We start from the raw sequence: 25828 nt of genomic DNA, 5'->3' as shown, positions 1-25828 counted from the left end.
CCACACTTTGGTCTCCCTTCTTCTTGAGCTTCATGTGGTTTGTGAATTGCACCTTGGGTATTCCTAGCTTTTGGGCTAATATCCACTTATCAGTGAGTAGATACTATGTGTGTTCTTTTGTGATTGGGTTACCTCACTCAGGATGATATCCTTCAGATCCATCCATTTGCCTAAGAATTTCATAAATTCATTGTTTTTAATAGCTATGTAGTACTTTATTGTATAAATGTACCGCATTTTCTGTATCCATTCTTCTGTTGGGAAACATCTGGGTTCTTTCCAGATTCTGGCTATTATAAATAAGGTTGCTATGAACATAGTGGAGCATGTGTCCTTGTTAAATGTTGGAACACCTTTTGGGTATATGCCCAGGAGTGGTATAACTGGGTCCTCAGGTAGAACTACTTCCAATTTTCTGAGCAACCACCAGACTGATTTCCAGAGTGGTTGTACCAGCTTGTAATCCCACCAGCAATGGAGGAGTGTTCCTTCCCCCACACCCCCCGCATCCTCAGCAGCATCTGCTGTCACCTGAGTTATCGATCTTAGCCATTCTGAGTGGTATATGGTGGAATCTCAGGTTCGTTTTGATTTGCATTTCCCTGATGATTAAAGACGATGAGCATTTCTTTAAGTGCTGCTCGGCCATTCATCATTTGAGATTCAACTTATATTTAAGTAACACTTAAGATATAAATATATGTACTAATGGTTAGGTTAAAATAGTTTATTAGTTGAGAATTCCATACATGTCTACAATGTATTTTGATCACACACATCTCTCATTCTTCTCCTTTCCTCATCCCAAACTCTCCACCACATCCGTCTCTCATCTTCATTTTCTCTTTTTGTTTTTCTATCACTCTCTGAGTCCAATTAGTGTGGCCCACATGTATACAGCACAGTGCCATCCAATGGATCATGCCCAAGCTACTAGGGGCCACACCCCTGAAGAAACTGAATCCTTTTGTCCCCAGCTGCCATCAATTGTCAATAATTCTTCAGATAAGAGTAAGGCCTCATTAGCCCCTCCCTTATCCATGATGAGATATTGATTGGCTTTAGCTAATGTATGTCGTGTGCAGTTAAAACAGCTTTTGTGAAATAATGACTGTGATGACCCAATCAGGTCAAGAAGACAGTGTACTGTAGCTGTCCTCTATGGCTCTTAGGATATTTCTCCCTCCTTCTTTATGTTCCCTGAACACTGGGGTAAGGGAGTGCTACAGATATCTTATGTAGTACTGAGAACTTCACAACTTGTGATTGTGACAATCATGAGCCACTAAGTTAGCTGTCATCCGCTGTAAAGATCAGCTCACCTGACGAGAGCTGAGAACTGACAGTTGCACTAGCATTCTGTATTTCTACAGGACAACATCACAATCTTTAGTATAAATCCATTCTTCTAAAGCACAGTGATACACTTTGAAGTCAGCATTGTACTTTTATGTGCCATAAACATTAGCACCTATAATAATAAATAGAGCTCTAAACGGGGCATCTATATCACATCCCCCTCACTGAAGCTCAGGAATCATCAAGGAAGATGGGGAAGAAAGACTGTAAGAGCCGCTGTTGGGAATGTCTGCTACAGAGACTGGGCCATTAAACATGTGAACTCATAGCAGCTGTGACTGCATTCTCAACACACACACAAGAGCAAGTCCTCAGAATCCTCATATGGACAAGGGAAGAGCTCATGAAGTTCCACTCTTATCTGAGGAATTCGTTCATAATTGGCTGAAGGAGGGAGTCATGTTTCTTTGGGCATGTAGTTGCTAAGAGGCTACCCAGGTACCAGTAGATGCTCCTATACCCATGAATATCCAGGCAACACCAAGTGGATTCTTGAGTTTACAAGCCCAGCACATGATGTTGAGAAGGTGGAGGAATTGGAGGGGAAGGAACGAAGATTAGATTTGATCAAGCACATTATATGCAAGTATGAAATTCTCAAACAATAAGAATATAATTAAAAATAAATTTGAAAGTATATCTCTGCTTAAGTTTTACACACATTCAAATAATTTCCAAAAGATACATGCATTTCCTCATCATTTTATTGTTCCTGAAATGCCATCTCACGATAAACAAACTGCTATATACTCTTCCTCTACATTTCTGTACTCAGTTCCATATAGTTTCCTGAATAGCTGAGCGAGTTCTTAGTACATAGAACCCATGGACTTCAAATAAGGACTTCCAAATCTCCAGACATCCCACAACTAAGAATTTAGTCTTTGAGGGAGGGATTTGTAAGGGTAAAACTGGGAAGAGAGGAGGGAGGGGGCTGTGATTGGCATGTAAAGTGAATTTAAAAAATTGAAGTAAAATAGTAAAACTTAAAAGAGAAAGAGTTTAGTCTTTTTTCCATTGCCACCCATCACCATGACTCTTCTGACCTTCTAAAACTGCCATCTGGGGCTTACACCTTTGCACAATTGACCTTCCTCTCTCCATCATAGTTGTCATTATGGACTTCAGGCTGAAGTTCTGATCCATGTTATCTACAGACTTGTGCTTACTTCCTTTTCTTCCCTAAGTCCTGCATTCACTTGAGCACACATCCCTTGAAGTGGAGAATTGACATCCTCACCACCCATTTCCTTAATCTTCTCACCCAGGCATATTTTTCTCCTCAAAGATCATTCCTGTGAACACCCCGGATTTGTCATGGCTGAGAGTCACTCACGATGAATCACACGGCTGAACTTCTAACCCTATTACTCTCATAGTCTTGTTCTGGTGCACCAGAGCGTCAGAGCTGCTCTTTGTTGTTGTTAATTCATCTGTTCTTATACTGTTTTTGCCTTTTTCTAAGGTGGTCGATCTCAGGTTCCAGACTGGCCCAGAACTCACTATTTAGCCCAGGCAGGTCTTCTTTCTTCTGTCTCCTTAGTGGTATGATTTTAAGCATGCACCGCAACTGGCTCTAATTTTTTTTTTAAGATTTTCTATTTTCTTTTCTTTTTAAAAAGTTTTATTAGATAATTTCTTCACTTACATTTCAAACATTATCCTCTTTCCTAGTTTCACCTCTGAAAATCCCCTATTCCCTCCTCCCTCTACCTTCTCCCCAACCCACCCACTTCCGTTCCCAGTCCTGTCATTCCCCTATACTGGGGCATAGAACCTTCACAGGACCTAGGGCCTCTCCTGGCTCTAATGTTTAATCCTTTATTTGTTTCATCTGCCACACCAAATTACGTGCAAATTTGAATTCTCACATAGATATACACTGATCTTCCTCTTCTAATCTCTTCTAATCCTTAGGATCTTTTTTTTTTTAAAGATAAGTTTTGGTCTGTGACTCAAGCTACCAGTGAACTCACCTGCTTCTGCTACCTCAGTGCTGGGATTAAAGGTATATGCCACTCTGACCACTCAAACTTTTTGTTTATTCATTTATTCATTTTCCTCTTCCTCTTCCTCATCCTCCTTATTTTTTTATTTTTTTTTAATATTTTTTATTACATATTTTCCTCAATTACATTTCCAATGCTATCCCAAAAGTCCCCCACACCCTCCCTCCCACTTCCCTACCCACCCATTCCCATTTTTTGGCCCTGGCGTTCCCCTGTACTGGGGCATATAAAGTTTGCAAAACCAAGGGGCCTCTCTTTGCAGTGATGGCCGACTAGGTCATCTTTTGTTACATATGCAGCTAGAGTCAAGAGCTCCGGGGTACTGGTTAGTTCATAATGTTGCACCTACAGGGTTACAGATCTCTTTAGCTCCTTGGATACTTTCTCTAGCTCCTCCATTGTGGGCCCTGTGATCCATCCAATAGCTGACTGTGAGCATCCTCTTCTGTGTTTGCTAGGCCCCGGCCTAGTCTCACAAGAGACAATATCAGGGTCCTTGCAGCAAACGCTTGCTAGTGTATGCAATGGTGTCATCGTTTGGAGGCTAATTATGGGATGGATCCCTGGATATGGCAGTCTCTAGATGGCCCATCCTTTGTCTCAGCTCCAAACTTTGTCTCTGTAACTCCTTCCATGGGTGATTGTTTCCAATTCTAAGAAGGGGCAAAGTGTCCACACTTTGGTCTTCATTCTTCTTGAGTTTCATGTGTTTTGCAAATTGTATCTTATATCTTGTTATACTAAGTTTCTTATCACTTATCAGTGAGTACATATCATTTGAGTTCTTTTGTGATTGTGTTACCTCACTCAGGATGATGCCCTCTAGGTCCAACCATTTCCCTAGGAATTTCATAAATTCATTCTTTTTAATAGCTGAGTAGTACTCCATTGTGTAAATGTACCACATTTTTTGTATCCATTCCTCTGTTGAGGGGCATCTGGGTTCTTTCCAGCTTCTGGCTACTTTAAATAAGGCTGCTATGAACATAGTGGAGCATGTGTCCTTCTTACCGGTTGGGACATCTTCTGGATATATGCCCAGGAGAGGTATTGCTGGATCCTCCGGTAGTACTATGTCCAATTTTCTGAGGAACCACCAGACTGATTTCCAGAGTGGTTGTACAAGCTTGCAATCCCACCAACAATGGAGGAGTGTTCCTCTTTCTCCACATCCTTGCCAGCATCTGCTGTCACCTGAATTTTTGATCTTAGACATTCTGACTGGTGTGAGATGGAATCTCAGGGTTGTTTTGATTTGCATTTATCTGATGATTAAGGATGTTGAACATTTTTTCAGGTGCTTCTCAGCCATTCGGTATTCCTCAGGTGAGAATTATTTGTTTAGCTCTGAGCCCCATTTTTTAATGGGGTTATTTGATTTTACGGAGTCCACCCTCCTGAGTTCTTTATATATATTGGATATTAGTCCACTATCTGATTTAAGATAGGTAAAGATCCTTTCCCAATCTGTTGGTGGCCTTTTTGTCTTATTGATGGTGTCTTTTGCCTTGCAGAAGCTTTGCAGTTTCATGAGATCCCATTTGTCAATCCTCGATCTTACAGCACAAGCCATTGCTGTTCTATTCAGGAATTTTTCCCCTGTGCCCATATCTTCAAGGCTTTTCCCCACTTTCTCCTCTATAAGTTTCAGTGTCTCTGGTTTTATGTGAAGTTCCTTGATCCACTTAGATTTGACCTTAGTACAAGGAGATAGGAATGGATAGATTCACATTCTTCTACATGATAACAACCAGTTGTGCCAGCACCATTTGTTGAAAATGCTGTCTTTCTTCCACTGGATGGTTTTAGCACCCTTGTCGAAGATCAAGTGACCATAGGTGTGTGGGTTCATTTCTGGGTCTTAAACACAAGCCCTCAATCTGTAGTACAGACAGGCCTTGAACTTGTGGCAAGTTCCTACCTTAGCTTACCTTATAGGATTACAAACTTGTGTCATTGCAAACTCATGAATATTTTTATTTTAAGTGTATGAGTGTTTTACCCAAATTCACCTATGCTTGCCTCATGCATGCAGTGGTATGGAAGCCAGCAAAGGGTGTCAGAACCCCTGCACCTGGAGTTACAGATGCTTGTGAACTGTCATGTGAGCCCTAGGAACCAAATCCTGTTTTTTTTTTGCAAGAGCAACAGGTTCTCTTAACCACTAAGCCATCTCTCTAGACCCCACTCAAATTTCCTTAATTTCAGTTTCAACTCTAAATTCTCTTGCCTCTCATCTTTTCCCATCCGTCATGCCTACACTCTAAAGCAAACAACAGCAACCTTACTCTGCACAGACTTCCTTACAAATGTGGAGGATGTCCATAATCATCCAAGCTTATAAACATCCTGGCATCTATACTTCCTTTTTGTCTGTATCCACAATAAGTCTGCCAGATTCTTCAGTTTTCCATCAGTTTCCGATTCTCATTCTCTGCTCTCATGTTGTACTAATTCAACAGTTCTCAACCTATGGGCTGTGACCTCCTTGAACATCTCACATCAGACATCCTGCATATCAGATATTTACATTATCATTCATAGCAGTAGCAAAAACTACAGTTGTGAAATAGCAACAAAATAATTTATGGATGCAAGTCACTGCAACATAAGCAACTGCATTAAAGGGTAGAGTCAGGAAGGTTGAGAACTACTGCCCTAATTGAGAGAGATAAAGTGATTGATCAATCAGAGCAGGTCATTCAACTTCCACATAGCAAAAACCTTCAAATCCAGAAGGATTATTCATTCTCAAGAATACATCTACAATTTTACGTCCCCCAATCTACTATTTTAAACTATATCAAAATGTCAATACATCACCATTTTCTACTAATATGAAACTTTTATATGAGTGAGCTAATTATCTATAATCTATAGCCTAATTATCTAATTATTCAAATACACTTAAATTCCTCTCAACTACAGGATACCTATTGAATAGCTTCAACAATTAATATTCAAAGTTGAGGATTAAATTATCTCATCCACAGAAGAAAAAAATACTCCATCAAATCTACATACCTAGGTGACTTGGTTCCTCCTCCCTATTGACAGCCAAACTTGGTTAAATGGAAATAAGAATAGTTGATTCCTATCGTTCTAGATTCTTCCTTGTAGTCTTCCACCCCATTTCCACTCTCTGCTTTTTAACATTGGATTCCTAGTTAGTTATTTGAGAACAGATCCAATAGAATAGTGTGTTGTGTTCTGTTTGTAAGTGAAATAATATCCTTACTTAGCTCGCTTATTTAGTCATTCTGCTTTTGAGCATCCAAGGGGCCTGTTTTTGATAGAAAGTATCCCTACTGTCATTGTAGTCCAGGTATGCATTTCTCACAGTGTTTCCTGAGCAGCTCCACACCACAGCCTTGGTTGTCATGGCATGATCACCTAACACAGGTTCTCTTAGCTATAGTCATGTACTGCATTTATACGTTTTGTGGTTCTTCAAGACCTAACAGATATTGTAAAGATAGTCAAATTATTTCTTGTAAAAACTTATTCTCAAGTTCTATTTTTCTAATTTGCCTCCTTGGTCATTGGTATGGTGATTCGACATTAGAATCATAAAGAAAAAAATGTAAATAAAGAAAGGAAATGAAATTTAGTCTTCTGAATTATTACTATTCTATTTGGAGCTTTAGTTGAAATAGGCACATAGACATATTTGCCTTCACATAGATGCTGAATGAATCAAGTTCCAGAAAATGTTAAATGTCCTTCTAAACTTTAATTCTGTATAATGAAAACTTCTAATTGTCTTCATGAACTGTGCTTCACCCTTCCATCTCATTCTTTGTTTTTGCAAACCTGGTTCAGAAAGGTGGAGCAATCTTGAGTAAAGGACCACACTCTACCTCTTCTAGGGTCCTATGACTACAACCACTAGCAAGAAACTCTGAATACATCATGTAAATGTATCAGGCACAGAGAGAAGCAGTTGCAAACAATTAAGATAGCTTACAGTCAAGCCCAAATGCCCTTACATTTTGCTGATGCAACACTTTTACCCTCTGGCAGGTGTTTGCCACGAAAAGTTAAGAGTGAGTATTGGGAGAGTAGAGAAATTATCTGCCTAGTGATTCTTTCATTGACAGGAATCTCTAAGATAAGCCAAGCATGAGGTGGCTCCGCTGCTTTGAGGGGAGCTGTTATCAACTGTTTATGTTTCAAGCCATTTAATTTTGTTTCTGTAACCAACCCTCCTAACTGCTAACACTGAGTGAGCACTTCCTATCTATCCTGTCTCACAAGAACTATGTGGGAATCGTTTCTGTTTTATGGACAAGTAAAGTCAGGCACCAGACCTGAGGGAAGGGCCACGTCACATTCAAATGCCAGTGAATACTATCTGAAACAGTTCAGGCTCTTTCCACTACATGCACAGCCTCTTCTCACAAGGCCAGTGAGCTCTGGAGGAAGGAACAATATGGGAAAAACATGTTTGTTTTCTGTTCATTGTTATGTATTATGTAAGAGGTGCAGAACTGGACAAAAGAGGTAAAATGTTATAAAAATCCACTTTTTTACCTTGGAACTCACTGATGTTTGGAATAGCACATAACCATAATGCCTTTAAACATCTTCCCCTTCTGAGTTTCTGTACCTGTGTACACCACATTTGCATGTCTTCTTCTCCACCAATAGTTACTGTAAACTGCAAATCTCTTTCAAATTCACACACACACACACACACACACACAGAGAGAGAGAAAGAGAGAGAGAGAGAGAGAAAGAGACAGAGAGACAGAGAGAGAGAGAGAGAGAGACAGTGAGAGGAAAACAGGCACACACATAACCATACATATATATACACACATACATACATGCATACACACATATATACACAGACACACACACAGCATTTAGAGTCCATTTACTGTTGTTTGTGTAGATTTGTTTAGCACTGGGTCCTCAGGATTAGATCTCATCTCCTCATCCCTGAAGAGAACTAAGAGAACTAATCCTCTCTCTCCTCTCTCTCTCTCTCTCTCTCTCTCTCTCTCTCTCTCTCTCTCTCTCTCTCTCTCTCTCCCCCCCGTGTGTGTGTGTGTGTGTGTATGTGTGTGTGTGTGTGGTATTGGTACCAGTGTCACATTGGCCTCATAGAGTTTACTTGGTAGTAACTTTTCCTATTCCATTTTATGGAATGAATTGAAAAGTTCTGATAGTAGAATGTACATGAATGGTTGACAGAATTCAGGGATGAATCCCTAGTGCTTAGCTTTCCTTGTAGAGAGACTTTGTTTTTTCCAAGACAGGGTTTCTCTGTGTAGCCCTGGCTGTCCTGGAACTCATTCTGTAGACCAGGCTGGCCTCAAACTCAGAAATTCACCTGCCTCTGCCTCTCAAGTGCTGGGATTAAAGGCGTGTGCCACCACTGCCTGGCTGAGATTTTTTATTACAGCTTTAATTTCAGTGTTTTTAATGGCTGTGTTTAAGTTGTTTGTATCTTCTGACTTCAATTTTGGTGTGCCATATGAATTTGAAAATCCATATACTTCTTTAAGGTTTCTTATCTTTTTAATGTTTTCATAAGTATTGTCTTATGATATAAATTTCTTTGGAGTTTACTGTAACATCACCCTTTTCATCTCCAATTTTCTTAATTTGGCTTTTCTTCCTCTATCTCTTCCGGTTTGTTAATCTTATTAATGTTTTCAAAGACTCAACTTGGTCTGTGGATTGATTTGTGGATTGCTCTTTTATCTCGACTTAATTAATTTCTTCACTAATTTTCGTTATTTCCTTCTTTAGTAGCACATCCTTACTACTAGCAGTCTGTCCAAGTGTTTATTTTAATCCTTCTGTGTGCAAATTTCCTGTGTATTATGCTTTCTCACCTGCTTTTGAAAAAATAAAAGCCCTGGTTAAGAGCAGTAATAACGTAACTCAAACTACAGGGTCCTTGCCAGGTTCTACAAGTTCTTGTTTGCAGTGAGCACTCAGTGGGTCTTTGTGATAAGCCCAACAGGGAGTATTACAATCATTTTACAGGTGAAGAAAGCTCCACACACAGAAACTGAAATATTGCATAAAGGGCGGCTGGGGGGATAACCTGCCTAAGAATCAAGTGTGCTAGCTGCGCAACCTACATTTGACACCACAATGCTGAGCCCCTCATTTAGATTCTTTCAGATTTGATGGCCACTACTATGCAGGAATGAAACCCCTTACTTCACTGAGTGACACTATTTTTGTGAAATTGAGCATTTGATAGTCTCCAGGAGAAAGAATAGACACAAGGAGATACATCTGGAGGAAAGTCATCTGATGATGAACTTTAATAAAGGACTGTAACATTGAAAAGCAGGATGAATATTAACATAACAGGGATACTTTTTTAAAAAAAATCTGCTGAGGCTTTGTTTTAGGAACACCTACCTATCAGACTGTCTAGAAAGCAAGATACTTCCCGTTTAAATAAATGGGGCGGGGGCATTAAGATAGTGATCAAATACTATGAATCTTTGTGAAAGGTTTTCCACTCTGACATGATGAGGGGTAGCTTCTGTCACTGACTGGTCATGATGACATAGTACCACAAGGAAAAGGTCACTTGTGGTTTTCCTTGTGTTTAACATCAGTGGTATCTCCAAATTAATCTTCTTGCAGTACAATGAACTTGTTTAGTCATCTCACTGGGATAGGCTGACCAAATTCAGATGCTTTGAACTGGAGGGATTATGGGACGAAGGAAAGCCAAAAAGAAGAGAGGAAATGTCACACAGTGATTTTTGATAATCAAATAGGTGATTTGTACCTATAGTAAAGGTAGTGCTCACTCTTCTGTCTCATCCTGCCAAGGATGAAGAAACTCACTCCCTGTAGAATTCTGACTTTTGAGTGGCTAGTGATTTATGACTCTCCATTTATGTCACATTCTTAGTACATCAGCATCTAACAAGTAGCTATGAAGGGCATGCTTTGACTTGTGTAGTACAGCCCTTGGAATTAAATTAAAATAAGCTTAGTATGAAACTGAAATAAAGAGACATATATTCATTTTCTTGATATTTTCTTTATTTATATTTCAAATGTTATCCCCTTTCCCGGTTTCCCCCTCCCAGAAACCCCCTATCCCACCTCCCTCTCCCTGCTTCTATGAGGGTGTTCCTCTACTTACCCACCCACTCCTGCCACCCTACCCTCAATTTCCCTACAATGGAGCATCTATTGAGCCTTCACAGGACCAAGAACCTATCCTCTCATTGATGCCCGACAATGTCATCCTCTGCTACATATGCAGCTGGAGACATATATACTCCTAGATTGGTGATTTAGTCCCTGTGAGCTCTGGGGGTTCTGGTTGGTTGATATTGTTCTTTCTAAGGGCTTACAACACTTGTCAGCTCTTTCAGTCCTTTCTCTAACTCCTCCATTAGGGACCCTGTGCTCAGTTCAATGGTTGACTGTGAGCATCTGCCTTGTATTTGTCAGGCTCTAGCAGAGCCTCTCAGGAGACAGCTATATCAGGCTCCTGTCAGCATGCACTTCTTGGCATCCACAATACTGTCTGGGTTTGGTGACTGGATATGGGAAGGATCCCCAGGTGGGGCAGTCTCTGGATGGTCTTTTTTTCAATCTCTGCTCTACATTTTGTCTCAATATTTGCTCCCATGGCTATTTTGTTACCCCTTCTAAGAAGGGCCAAAGCATCATCCACATGTGGTCTTTCTTCTTGAGCTTCATGTGGTTTGTGAATTGTATCCTGGATATTCCTAGCTTTTGGGCTAATACCCACTTATCAGTGAGTGCATATCATGTCAAAAAAATCCCTAAGATTCCACCTCACACCTCTCAGAATGGCTAAGATCAAAAACTTGGGTGACAGCAGATGCTGGTGAGGATGTGGAGAAAGAGGAATGCGCCTCCATTGTTGATGGGATTGCAAGCTGGTACAACCACTCTGGAAATCAGTCTGGTGGTTCTTCAGAAAACTGAACATAGTATTACCTGAGAACCCAGCTATACCACTCCTGGGCTGTTGGGTAGTAGGCATGGGAGAATAAAGGGAGTGGGAAAAAACCTGCATCCTGCCAGAATTCTGGTGCTCTGGGCAGGCAAATACGAGAGGACTGCCACATGCTTTCCACGTGGCCCCGGGTGGGTGTCTGGCTGTGGGAAGCCGCAGAACCACAGCTGGGCAGGGGGTGAACAAGGGGCAGTCCAAGGTCTCTGGGCCTCTTGAAGGCCAGAGATAACAAGTTTTTAGTCTGGGGCACCCCACTGGACACCTTGGAAGACCTGAGAACAAAATGGGGCCCCCAGGAGCAGCTCAGTCGTCTCTGGATCTGAAGGGAGGAGAGGGCATGGAGAGAGGGGGCACTGGGTGGTTCCCATGTGGGTGAGAGTCCTTGATCCACTACGGGAGGTTAGATACGGCTCTTTAGGGGAAAGCCTATCCCATCATTCAAGCAGACCTTAATGGGCAGAGACAGTCTGTGGTTTTAGAGCATTATTGTAGAAGGGCAGAGAGAAAGAGAGAAGGTAGAAAGAGGGAGAGAGGCCAGACATAGCCATGTGGAGAGAGGGGGGAAAGGAGAGAGAGAAGGAGGGCTAGAGATGAGAGTAAGAAAGATGAGAGCTTAAAGAGAGAGGAGGGGCCAAGCAGCCCCTTTATAATGGGCTGAACTATCTTGCTGTTGCCAGGTAGCTGTGGGGAGGAGCATACCTGGCTATATAGTCAGGTAACTGTGGGGGTGGAGTCTAGCCAGAATGCCAGAAGCTTGGGACATTGTCTGCATAACTGATAGTCACAGAATTATGGAGTTGGGGGCTCTGTGGTGTCAGACAACTGTCTCTGGGAACATGATTCGCTGTTCTGTCCCTTGTAGAGTTTCCTACTGGGTCTCTGGGGCAAGCCTCATTCAACTAAAATAGGCTACCTTTCATGGCCCCACACTGAGCATATATACCCAAAAGATTCTCCAACATATAACAAGGACACATGCTCCACTATGTTCATAGCAGCCTTATTTATAATAGCCAGAAGCTGGAAAGAACCCAGCTGTCCTTCAACAGAGGAATTGATACAGAAAATGTACATTTACACAATGGAGTACTACTCAGCAATTAAAAACAATGAATGCATGAAATTCTTAGGCAAATGGATGGAACTAGAAAAATATCATCCTGAGTGAGGTAACTCAGTCACAAAAGAGACATATATTCTTTACAGGAAGTCAAGGGATAAATATTTTGGAGTGAGTTTGCCTGGCTAGGAAAACAACTCATTCTTGTTTGAGACACCAAAACCCAATTTTCTCTGGGCAAACACGAGGTTTGGAGTTCATATCCCTGACATTTTGTCAATGCCAGGTTTACACCATGGCTTGCCAATCATGTCAATTCCAAACAGGTGTAGTTGTTCACCTAGAATTCAACACATGATAAGTGGATTCTCTTCTAGGTTCTCTTTTGTATTATAAAGGTATCTCTGTTTCCTTCAGATCATTGCTGCCTGTATTCAGTAGATAACTAGCACCACCTTTTGTATTTCCACTACCAGGTACCAATCCCAGGGAAAATAATTCCCATTGTTCAAGGATAGTTTCTACAGAACAAGCGCCAATGTGGTAAACGTTTAGAATTATATTCCTGTACAGTTTCTCTATTTGATCATGCCACAAATGCATGTCAGTGTTATCTCTCCCCAACTCTATCATTGCTCAGGTTTTTTCTTTACACTGCAGACCCCAACACTGAGATGGAAAAAACTTTATCATAATATCCTGTTTCCAAAGAGCTTCCCAAGTAATCAGTTACTTCAAGCCATATTCAGACATTTGCATATTTCCCAACCACTGATACTAGTATTGTAATATTTTTTATTTAAACGGATGTTCTGTTTCCTTAATTATATTTTACTTTGTCCTAGTAACATCATCTATTTTTAAAACTACAGGATTAAGTGTCATAAATGTATGTAATACTCATCAGACCAGAGTTCTGAGTTCTCAAAGTAGATGTTTATTCATTATATTGATGATTTTTATTTTACAACTTGTTATTTATTATAAGTTTATGTTTTGCTACTTGACTGAGTCCATCCTAATCTCACGCTCCTTATATTCAGTACAAATTACATGTTCTATCTATACACAATAGCTTGCCTTAAGTATAAAAGTATAGAAAAAACCAGCTTACCAACTAACCAACCAACCAAACAAGCAAACCAACAAACAAAAAACAACTCCAGCAGACACATGGGAAGTGGATTTCTTCTAGGTTCTCTTTGTGTATTACAGAGGCATCTCCTTTGAGTTCTATTTCTATCCTTAATATCTATCTTTGAGGCTCTGGTGATCTATTTTTTATTGGTTATTTTATTTGTTTACATTTCAAATGTTATCCCCTTCCTAGTTTCCCCTCCACAAACTCCCTATCCCACCCCCACCCCGTTCTATGAGAGATCTCCTCCACCCACCCAACCACTCCCCTCTTACCACCCTAGCTTTCCCCTATACTGGAGCATGGACTCTCCACAGGACCAAGGGCCTTCCCACCCACTGATGCCAGATAAGGCATCATATCCTCTGCTACATATGCAGCTGGAGCTATGAGTCCCTCTATGTGCACTCTTTGGTTGATGGTTTAGTCCCTGGGAGCTAGAGGAGAGAGGGGGTCTGCTTAGTTGATTTTGTTGTTCTTCCTATGGGGTTGCAAACCCCTTCAGCTCCTTCATTGTTTCCCATAACTCCTCCATTGGGATCCCCATGCTCAGGCCAATGGTTGGCTGTGAGCATCTGCATCTGGATTGGTCAGGCTCTGGCAGAGCCTCTCAGGGAAGAGCCATATCAAGCTCCTGTCAGCAAGCACTTCTTGGCATCAGCAATAGTGTCTGGGTTTGGTGTCTGCATGTGGGATGTGGATCCCTAGGTGGGGCAGTCTCTGGATGGCTTTTCCTTCAGTCTCTGCTCCACTCTTTGCCCCTGCATTTCCTTTATATAGGAACAATTCTGTGTTAATATTTTTGAGATTGGTGGGTGGCCCCGTCCTTTAACTGGTAATCTATTAACTGCTATAATTCATTGCATTGGAACAGTGACCCAGATGGCATTGTGTTGAGAGGTTCATTGTGACCTGAAGCCCATCTGGTCACATTTGTGACATTAGATCATTTACCAAATAAAACGAAGGAGTGAAAAATCCAGAATACCTCTCACTGTGAACCAGAAATTATTTACTTCAGTAACCTTTGCATCATGATGACCCTTTAAAGTTAAAAAGTCAGTTTGATTTTTGTAATATTTTTTTCAAATATTTCAAAAGATATATTCAAATGCTACCAGATATGATATAAGCTAATAAAGAACTCTGGGGAGAAATAATTTGAATATCAAAAAATATTTGTCATAGGGCCTACTTGCTTTTAATATGCCCTTTTCTCTCAAAAGGCCAGGAATACTGGTTAGAAGAAAACGTGTCTGGAAACCATGGACGGTCGCCCTCATTACCGTGGCTCTTTTGCTGGCTTTGGCAGTGCTCATTGGTCTCCTTGTTTACTTTTTGGTGTATGGTGAGGCCCCACTTTATTATATTACTTGAGAAATTTGAAGACTGCCTATATATATTACATATATTTTAAGATCTTAGCCCCTTTCTCCAATTGCAAAATGAGATTTTTCTTTTGAATAAATTTTGGAAATAATAATCTCAATGCCAAAATTTATTCCTACTATTCAAGCCTGATGCTGTTCATGTAATACCACCCTTTGAATAGCACAAGAAGCTCTCAAGATATAATATATGGTGCAATGATATATACTCTAACAGCAAAACTAAATTGTAGCAGAAATTTTAACTTTGCTGTCAACTTATTGTACCATTACTTAATAGTTTAAATGTATGAGTTGTCACTTACTATGAATTACCCCCTAAAATGGATAGTAATTGTGTCAGGATACAGCATACAACCCTGGAGGTTATGAAGAGAGGCGATCTTAAAATGACTGGATGGGAAGAGACTGGCTACAGCTATTGGAAATTTAATTTTCTGGAGTGTACCAATATTTGACTATCAGTTTCTTTACTGTTGCTATAATAAAATGCTTTAGAAAACTGTATACTTTATTAATAAAAGAGTCTTCAGGTGTCTGACAGTGAGACAGGCTGGTTTTGGTGTCTGCAAGAGGCTCTATCACAATGTGGAAGATAATCACAAGAGGGGAGCACATAGGAAGTGAGTAGTGCCTGAAAAGAGATCACATGGCAAGATGGCACAAAGTACCAGGAAGAGTCTGACTTCCATAAGAATTAACAGGATCCCGTGAGAACTAACCCACTCTGTAAAAGCAATATTAACCTCTGGGTGATTAGCTATAGTCAGCTCCTCCTCATTCCACCTGTTAGAGCATCCATGGCATTCAGTACTATTATATGGATGACCAAGTGTCCAACGTAGAAGTTATCAGAGATACAATCATGTATCTTCAATTTCTTTGGTTCAAAGGGGTTAGTGGAAGTTATCCATCTGTTTTCTCCTTTCAGATGAGAAGACTCATTACTACCAGGCCTCCTTCTGGATTCCCAGTATTAATTATAGCTCAGATTTGTCCAAAGAGCAGTCGAAATTTCGGACTGGCCTGAAACAAAAAATCAGCAATGAGGTAAATCTATGCCTTGCTACTAGCATCCTTGCTACCCTGGAAGTTTATAGGTGGCAAGAAGTAGAGGCAGATGCTTGATATCAACTTCTGGCCTTAACCAAATTCATAAACACATGTACAAGTATCCACATATATACATGCTCTTCTAAACATGTGAATACACATATGCAGTACACAGGCATGCAAAGCAAAACAAAACAGTTAAAGAAAATTGTTATTTTGTAAATAATACCATGCAAGTCAGACTCAATTCCTGATACAGACTTTCTTGACTAATTTAACAGTATTATTTGTGACTAGAGTAAACATTTTCCTAAAAGCAAATATGAAGACCAGTAGCTAAATTGGACATTGTATATTTCTCATGAGGTTCAACAATCAATAATACAGACTACTTATTATATACTATGTAAATGACAATAAGTGCTTCTATGTGTACAAGGATGCACATATAACAAAAGCATAATACATTCTTTAGATAATAACTTGAAGTGACTGTAATGCTTAAGTGGATTTTCTAAATATTTTAAGTCCATATATATTAGACTTATTATATAAATGATACATGTAAAAATAAAATGTTTTACACAAAAAAATCCTTGTCAATGAGTTAGAAAGAACCATGTGGCCATTTTTTTTTATCTCCTGACATTTCTCTCAACAATCTGTTGAATATGTCATCACATGACATTTCATTGAGGAGAATTTTATAAATAAGTGAGATGAGAAACAGCCCTAGTCTCACACATGCCCTTTCACTCTTTGGTTGTCCTACTGAGATCTGTGCACTGGCTGCTCAGACTCAGCTTGGTCAAGGTTAGCATAAAATGTTGGTTGCTGAGTGGATAATGTGTCCACTTGTGGCAACCGTACACAGACACTCATTGGTCCTCCAGCTTCCGCTTTTGAAGTGCATGCCTTAGTTCAACTCTGTGCTAGTCACTTTTAAACACATGAGAAGTTTTTCCAATTATAGAAATGATTATATAACAAGATTATGTTCAAATGCGCTTCTTTGAGATGACTATAAACATTAAGGGTTTTTTTTTGTATTTTGTATCACTTGAGGTGGGTTTGATGTAAGCATTTTGAAATATATAAAATCAATATTTATCAACATTCTCTTTCTTTTTCAGATAGATGTGATATTTCAAAGGTCCAGTTTAAAGCATCATTATGTCAAATCTCAAGTTGTCAACTTTCGGTAACCACAATTAAATAACTCACATGGGGAAAAGGCCAATTTGTACTAAGTATTCTTCACCTGTTTTCTCTGCAGCCAGGATCAAAAGACCTTGCATATGTCAGAGGAGAGCTACCACTGTATTCTCACATTGCAATCACTCCTACACAGACTATAGTGAGAGGGTTTCTTGAATGATCTTGAATTATATTCTACACATTCTCTTAAAAACTTCTGCATTTTGATTGATGATTTCATCAATCCTAATTACTTCTGTTGATTTTGCTCGTTTTACAGTAAATATCTGCTAGGAATATTTAAAACACAAGAATCTCTCTATATATAAATATATCATATACATATATATGATGTAACTACACTGTTGGGTTTATAATTTTCCATTCTCCACATGATTATGATCAAGTTTTATAATCAGAGAGTAATCTAGGAGTTAACATCTGTGTGACATATAAATGGGAAGCTCATGACAATAAACTATGAAATATGTGTTTTATTTTCTTAAGGATGCAAGTAATAGATAAGAACTAATAATATGGTATTATTAGTAATATGGGCCATTGCTCTCCTTTGGTGCCTTTCTTTTCCAGGCCCAGTAACGATGGGGTAAAGGCAGATGTACTGATTAAATTTCAGATTCCCCGTAAGAATGCGGGTACTTTGAAACGGCAAGCTGATAACATTTTGCAGGAGAAGTTGCAGTCCTCCCAGAGCATCTTGAAGAGAGACGCTTCACTACCTTATCTTAGAGGCAAGACCACTTTTTTCTTCTCTCAATAGTTAACACTTTTTAACAACCTTCTGTCTATGGAGAAAGCTCTTTTTGGTTTCATTATAAAACAAAACTATTTTTATTCTAGGTCTCCGGAGTCACTAGGTAATGCACAAATTGTCACTCAATTCACACCAAAGATTAACTTCCCTTGGTTGGTATGAAAACAATCATAATAACTGTCTGATTACCCAAATATGAAAATATTTTCCCTTATTAAATCAAGCCTTACCAACATCATTTCAATTAAGTAACAATGAGTGTGGTATTTAAAACAGCCTAATCTCCACGAATGATCGTTCCTTTTACAACAGTCTATGCTTCCTTGGATACAGGAAATGCGCCTGCTCTCCCCAATACTGTCAGTGAACACAGAGCTCAGCACTGGGTAGGGAATGGGGGAAATCTTTAGCTCTGTAAGCGAACTCTGTCCCTTGAAAGTGGGCAAGATACAAAAGGGGTCTTAAAAGTCAATTTGAGATGCATTCTGTTCTCTTTAATATTTATTTTCTTTAAGATTCTGTTATGATAGGATTTTAAATTTTATCCCATTTGGAGTTTTCTCATTTTACTTGAGCCTATACAGTTTGAACCTACACAAATTTGAACCCCTGTCTTTAATAAATATGAGGAATTTTCAACCATTCTGTTTAGATGCTCTTTTTTAGGCCCATAATTATTTTCCTCACTTCTAAAATTTCACAAGTACCAGTGTTCTGTATGTTATCTTATACATACCAGAGGCTTTGCTCCTTCGGATTGTTTTACTCTGTTCTTCAAGCTGAATGCTTCTACTCTTGTCCTCAAGTTCACTGATGTGGTTCCCACCATCCATCCACACTAGGGACATCAGTAGCCAGTCTGCTTCCACTGCTATTACTATTCTAACAGCTCCACTATTTGTTTGCTCATTCCTATCATTTTCAGTGATGTTTTTTAAAATATATTTCTACTGTGTTGTGGTAGTTTCTATTTTTCCTTTATGACAAGAGAACTTGTCTTTTACTGTGGCAGCTCTTCAAAATCTACATCAGCTATTGCTAGCGTTATAGATCTTTCCAGAATAGCACTGGTTGGTTGTGTCCTCATTCAAACTGTACATATCCTATTTTGTTTTGTTTTATTTTGTAGGAAAGCTTGAGTATTCTAAACACTATTTTCTAGGAGAATCTTGATCCTATTTTTTTTGTTTGTTTGTTTTTAGCACACAGTCAACCTATTTAAGCTAGGAATCTAGATTTATTATCTACTTTTGTTATTCAAAGGCAGTTCAGTCTTTTAGATCCTTGCAATGCCATTCTGTTTTTTATATTGATTATTTTATTTATTTTCATTCCAGACATCGTCCCCTCATAGTCTCCCCTTCCACATTTTCACCCCATTTCCCCTCCCTTTACCTCTGAGTAGGTGATCCCCCCTTTCCTTGGACCCCACACCAAACATCTCCCTTCCCTGAAGCAACAAGTATCTAGAGGACTCGGTGCACTGAGGGCAGACAAGGCAGTCCTCTGCTACATTTGTGCCTGAGGCTTCAGACCAGCCAGTATATGTTCTTTTGTTGGTGGCTTAGTCTCTGAGAGCTCCCAGGGGTCCAGGTTAATTGAGACTTTTGGTTTTACTATGGGGTTGCCATTCCCTTCAGCTCCTTCAGTCCTTCCCCTAACTCTTCCACATGAGGTCCCTAACCTCAGTCTAATGGTTGGCTGTAAGTATCTCCATCTGAGTCAGTCAGCTGCTGGTAGGACCTCTCAGAGGACAGCCATGCTAGGATCCTGTCTTCAAGCACAACATAGCTTCAGTAATAGTGTCAGAGTTTGGTGCCCTCCTGCTAATCACAGTTGTAGAATGTGCCTCTCTGGACTGCCTGTATGGTAGATCTCTGTCTGTGAACCTGGATTTCCTTAGTCCACCGAGTAGACACAGGTGTCTACAGATATATCCATGGTTGCTTTAGTTTCTCCACCAGTTCTAAGGTCACAACATGGGAACTGGGATGGTCAGGGGTTTCCTACTGTCACTGCTTCTGAGAAAAGGACTTCCAGGCTTTGATTTTTACACTAGACATCTGGATAGATCTTGATTGTCCTTCCTACTCCCTGGTACTTTATATAAAAGCAAAACAGACTTTTCTTGGGATTTGTTTTAAACCTGTTGAGGGTTATGTACTGACAGAACTTTCTGGTCCCTTCTCTATGAAAAGAAAGATTACGAAGCATAATCCTTCTTCAAATTCCGAAGTCATTCACTATTTTGTCGTTTTCTCTATAGCTTCCAGAGTTCTGTTACCATAATAAATAATGTTAGTATTAGGTCTATTATATAAAATGCCACAGTATTGCCATACAATGTATGCAGATGTCCTCATGCATTTTGTGTATGTGTGTGTGTAGGTGGGGTGGGGTGGGGGATATTGTGTATTTGTAGTCAAACCTAAGACCTTGGGAATAGTAGGTAATCTACTGACCAATTTCCCCAATCCCTTTCGTGAACTGTAAATAAACTGCAGAATACTTGTAATACTTAATATAGAATATATTATACGTAAGTATGTGGTATACAATATTGTTTAGGGAATATGATGGGAAAATACATGGTATTAGGTTTGATGTTTACATATATTTCTGAATGGAAGTTAGTTGAACCCACAGATTCAGAATCCAAAAGTACACTGTAGAGTGCAGCTCATTGCATTTATAGAGGAAAAGAAGAGAGTCTGCAAAACTTGGTCCAGAACTGAAGCAGTACAATATTTTTATCAGGCAAGAAGAGCACATCTATTCAATCATGCCCTGTCTGAAGCCATTTAAGAGAGACAAAAACATAACAGATGGCTTTCTGCAGGTGGCCCATCATTTGGCATGGCTACAATAGCTAAACTAAAATTGCAAGGCTTTTAGAGAGTTCATCTCAGAACTGATTCTTGTTATATGTCTTTCCTGTTATTATTAAATAGCATAATGATCCTTGGCAATTAGCCCACCGTATTGGGCAGATTTTCTGCAGATCAAGGAAGATGTAGTCTCTGGTAATAATGCTATGTAGATAAATAGATGATTTCCTAATTCCTAATAACGATTCTATAAAATTCTTAAATTTATACCAGTAACTATTGAGACTTTTATAGGAAAGATGCAATTAGAGCTCTGTAAACCTTCATGTGTCAGGAGCCAATTGCACTTGGATAGAAAGCAGGTTTTGAAATGAATTTATGATCAGGGAAGACATTCTTTTAAGGCTAGCTGTAAAACCTATTATTTGATAACTAAAGGTTATAAACCAGATATGGACAATTTATTGTAGGTGTAAGGACAAAAGATAAAATATTGTCTGGTTTATCTATAGAAAACTTAATACTAATGAGACACAAGGCAGATGATTTCCTCTTGGCAAAACTGTGCTAAGAAAAACCATAAGGAAGGTTGATTATTGACAGAATCTAATCCTAAAGATTTTCTATAATTAACTTTTTAATGGTGGTTCCAACTCGATGTCCCTTGCTTATGCTATTGTTTCTGTATTGAGCTTCCTAATTTGTATAGTTTTTCCCAGTCTGAGAATGCCATGTCATGTAGGCATTGTATTTTAAGTGATAACAGTTATGCTATTGAGCACTGACCTTGATTTTATTGTTTCTCCAGAAATGAACGCAGCACAAGCAGAACACATTTTAAACAGCGGTAAGTTCATGAATGTCACTGATGTGTTATTAAATCAAAAAATCAAACTCACTTAGACTTGAGCTTTGTACAAGGAGATAAGAATGGATCAGTTTGCATTCTTCTACATGATAACCGCCAGTTTTGCCAGCACCATTTGTTGAAAATACTGTCTTTTTTTCCACTGAATGGTTTTAGCTCCCCTTGTCAAAGATCAAGTAACCATAGGTGTGTGGGTTCATTTCTGGGTCTTCAATTCTATTCCATTTATCTACCTGTCTGTTATTGTACCAGTAACCATGCAGTTTTTATCACAATTGCTCTGCAGTAAAGCTTGAGGTCTGGCATGGTGATTCCACCAGAGGTTCTTCTATTGTTGAGGATAGTTTTTGGTATCCTAGATTTTTTGTTATTCCAGAAGAATTTGCAAATTGCCCTTTCTAACTCACTGGAGATTGAGTTGGAATTTTGAACCTGTGAATAAAAATACATAACTGTGCATAGTATATATGAATCTATATTTTCTTCTGTCTGACAGACTGCGGCTCGGGGATGGAGTACCCACCCATAGCAAGAATCGCTGATGGCAAACCTGCAGACAAAGCTTCTTGGCCTTGGCAAAGCAGCCTGCAGGTGGAAGGCATCCACCTCTGCGGTGCTTCTCTCATTGGATCCCAGTGGCTCGTGACCTCAGCTCACTGCTTTGACAAGTGAGTCCTCCGGATACACCCTCAAGGTCCCCAGTGAGCCCTCAGGAAACACCCTCAGGGTCTCCAGTGAATCCTCAGGATATGCCCTTGAGGTTCCCAGCAAATCCTAAGAACACACCCTCGGGGTCCCTAGTGAGTCCTCAGGACACACCCTCAGGGTCCCCAGTGAGTTCTTAGGATACACCCTTGGGGTCCCCAGTGAGTCCTCAGGATACACCCTCGGGCTCTCCAGCATCACTGCCTCTCACATCCAATCATTCTTTCCTCCTCTTCACTCTTTCCATGACCATCTCAGCCCCTTGTTGACAGGAGTAGAAAAGATCATCAGTTCCTGAAGAACAGTGCAAAGAATAGATTGCTTTCAACTCTGACTGAAAATATCTTTTGCAGTAATCTCAATTTTAATCAGAAACAAGTCAACACTGAAAAATCAAGTATGCACACCACTTTTCCTAAAATATGTTGAAGTTTTCTTTTAGTGCCATAATTATATCCCAATCTATAAGTCAAATCTGATATTCTAGTTGTTTTTATTCTCTGTATGATTGTCAAAAATTCAATGTATAGCACTGTTGGAGGAGAAAGATGTGGATATGATGACCCTAGTGATACTAAAATAAAATGGGGAAATATTCTGAGTAAAATGCTCAGTGGAGAAGAATCATTAGAAAAACATAAAATATGACTACAAATTTATCTTTTCTTTTCCTTTGTCTCTGTGTCTTGTGTTTTTTCTGTCTTCCTTTTTTTGAACCTGTGAATAAAAGTACAGAACTGTGCATAGTATATATGAATATATATGGCATATATGGGTATATATGAATATCTGAAGAAATATATGAGATAATTATAGCTAGTATTTCTATTTTCATCAAATAATACATTGTTTTCAATAATAAAATAGAAGTAATACGTTGCTTCCTTTAAAACTGCATATTCGTCCTCGAAGAGCAGAACTAAGCCTACTTTGAAATGGAATATTTTTAATCAGCTAGAAAACAAATCGTTAGTATGGGAAAGCCTAAAAACAAGATGCTGTTAAAGGCAGTTCAAGTATGACCTTAAAAAATTGCCCACACAGAATCTTGGGCAACTATAGACCAGAAATGAACCTACAGTGCTCCTTTTACTTTTTGATCAGTTACAAAAACCCCAAACTGTGGACAGTAAGTTTTGGACGGACCCTTAGCAGTCCACTGACAACACGGAAGGTGGAGTCCATCATTGTTCACGAGAACTACGCCTCCCACAAGCACGACGATGACATAGCTGTGGTCAAGCTCTCCAGCCCCGTGCTGTTTTCTGAAAATTTGCACAGAGTCTGTCTCCCTGATGCGACTTTTCAAGTCTTGCCAAAGAGTAAAGTGTTTGTCACCGGATGGGGAGCACTGAAAGCAAATGGTGAGTTTCTCAAGGAAAACAAGGATGCCAACAGTGTAAACCCATGTTGCTCTTGCATGCAAATGTCCAACACAAAACTAGAAAGTATAGATCAAGATAATCCAATGTCAGTCACGGCAAAATTTAAAAAAGAACCTATAAAAAGTTCAGCTGTAAGTAATATTCAGACACTTACATTTGATATAGTGATTATATAAGATGTTGTACTTATATTTTTTGTTTTATAGACTAGTTTGTATTTTTGTACTCTTTGGGACATTCTTTTCAAACCTTATCAGACCATATTCTTTCACCATCTTTCAGGCCCCATCAATCAATGTAGTTAGTCATGAAAATATGAAGGGACTTTATCTTCCTATTTGTATTGATGTTCACTTTGAACAGCAAAACACACTGTTTTCATTGTAAACATTCTTTCCATAAAGCAGCAGGATCCCATACAATGAAGTTTGATGCTTGCTAATGCTCCTCTTTCTAAATGATTTCTAATTTTGAAACATCTGTGTTCTCTGTAAAGTGAAGCACTATTCTGGGTAGATTCCCGGTGGTGAGAAATACCTTGTGTTTATGTGACTATTTAGCTATGTGATCATAGCAAGACTCTTTTTTTCCCTTTTTTATTAGATATTTTCTTTATTTACATTTTAAATGTTATCCCCTTTCCTAGTTTCCCCTCTGAAAATCCCATATCTCCTCTCCTCCCCTCCCCGGCTCCCTAACTCACCCACTCCTGCTTCCTGGCCCTGCCATTCCCCTATAATGGGGTATAGAACCTTCACAGGACCAAGGTCCTCTCCTCCCATTGATGGCAGACTAGGCCATCCTCTGCTACATATGCAACTAGAGCCATGAGTCCCACCATGTGTTTTCTTTGGTTGGTGGTTTAGTTCCAGGGAGTTCTGGGGTTGCTGGTTACTTCATATTGTTGTTCCTCCTATGGGGCTGCAAACCCCTTCAGTTCCTTGGGTGCTTTCTCTAACTCCTTCATTGGAGACCCTGTGCTCTATCCAATGTATGGCTGTGAGCATCCCCTTCTCTATTCGTCAGGCACTGACAAAGCCTCTCAGGAGACAGCTATATCAGGCTCCTGTCAGCAACCTCTTGTTGGCACCCACAATGGTGTCATGGCAAGATTCTTAACTAGATGAAATCAGTTTCCTCAACTAAAAATTCAAAATACTCATATCTATATCTTTGGTAGTGTTTTTGCAGGGATCGAGTAGATGATAGTAATATATGTACCAAATATGGTATCTACACGTAGATGTCACCCCAAAGTTTAACTCATCCTGAATACCATCATCCAGTCCCAAACTCTGCAACTTTAAGGTCAATGTTTAAGCTCAGATCTCATGTTTAAACTACTCATCTATTTATTGTTTCCTTCTCTAGGTCCCTTTCCCAATTCTCTGCAAGAGGTTGAAATAGAGATCATAAGTAATGATGTATGTAATCAAGTTAATGTATACGGTGGTGCTATATCCTCAGGAATGATATGTGCTGGATTCTTGACAGGAAAACTAGATGCCTGTGAAGTAAGTATATTATAATTCACAAAAATAACTCTCTTGTTAAGGATGCAACCATTAATCACAGTGTAATGTCATTTAACACAGTTCCTTGAAATTAACGTGGGTAGGAAAGAGGAGCTATGAGAAGGGATTGAAGAACAAGCCATATAACGAACACCTCATGAAACACCATATTGAACAGAACTGTCTCAGCAAGGTTGTCATTGAAAAACAGGACTCTTAGTGGAGACCAGAATTTCATATAACTAGTAAAAGACAAGTATGAAGTCACAGAATAAAGGCTCAGCCATAACTGAACTTTGAATATCTCATTCATACTAGTTTCAAGCCACAATGGGGCAAGATATACTGATATTTGACCTTAACTAGCTTTTTCCAATTATTATTTAGAAATCTACATTATTGAGAAAAATAATAATCTTCACTCATTCCTATGAATGTAGTACATTACAGATCAGTTTTCAAATTACACCAATAGCATTTTGTTCATACTTATTAATTTTAAGCATTAACCGTTTGAGCACAGTATCAGTTCTAACATACAGTTATTTGAAGGACTGAAAATAAATAAGAA

General features: G+C 39.3%; 1 protein-coding gene across 1 annotated transcript in view; it reads left to right on the top strand.

Annotated features, from left to right (window-relative positions):
- Window positions 1–25828, top strand: part of Tmprss11g (transmembrane protease, serine 11g) — a 32724-nt gene that overhangs the window by 4161 nt on the left and 2735 nt on the right. Inside the window, exons 2-9 of the mRNA NM_177162.4 lie at window positions 14771–14892; window positions 15864–15982; window positions 17119–17186; window positions 17774–17934; window positions 21594–21632; window positions 22150–22321; window positions 23463–23722; window positions 25115–25257. Of these exons, the coding sequence (NP_796136.2) occupies window positions 14771–14892; window positions 15864–15982; window positions 17119–17186; window positions 17774–17934; window positions 21594–21632; window positions 22150–22321; window positions 23463–23722; window positions 25115–25257 (1084 nt within the window). The remainder of the gene's footprint in view (window positions 1–14770; window positions 14893–15863; window positions 15983–17118; window positions 17187–17773; window positions 17935–21593; window positions 21633–22149; window positions 22322–23462; window positions 23723–25114; window positions 25258–25828) is intronic.

This window comes from Mus musculus, chromosome 5, assembly GCF_000001635.26.
Source record: "Mus musculus strain C57BL/6J chromosome 5, GRCm38.p6 C57BL/6J".
In the NCBI taxonomy this organism is placed as follows: domain Eukaryota; kingdom Metazoa; phylum Chordata; class Mammalia; order Rodentia; family Muridae; genus Mus; species Mus musculus.
Note: the sequence above shows the minus strand (reverse complement) of the source record. Positions and strands in the feature narration are given on the sequence as shown.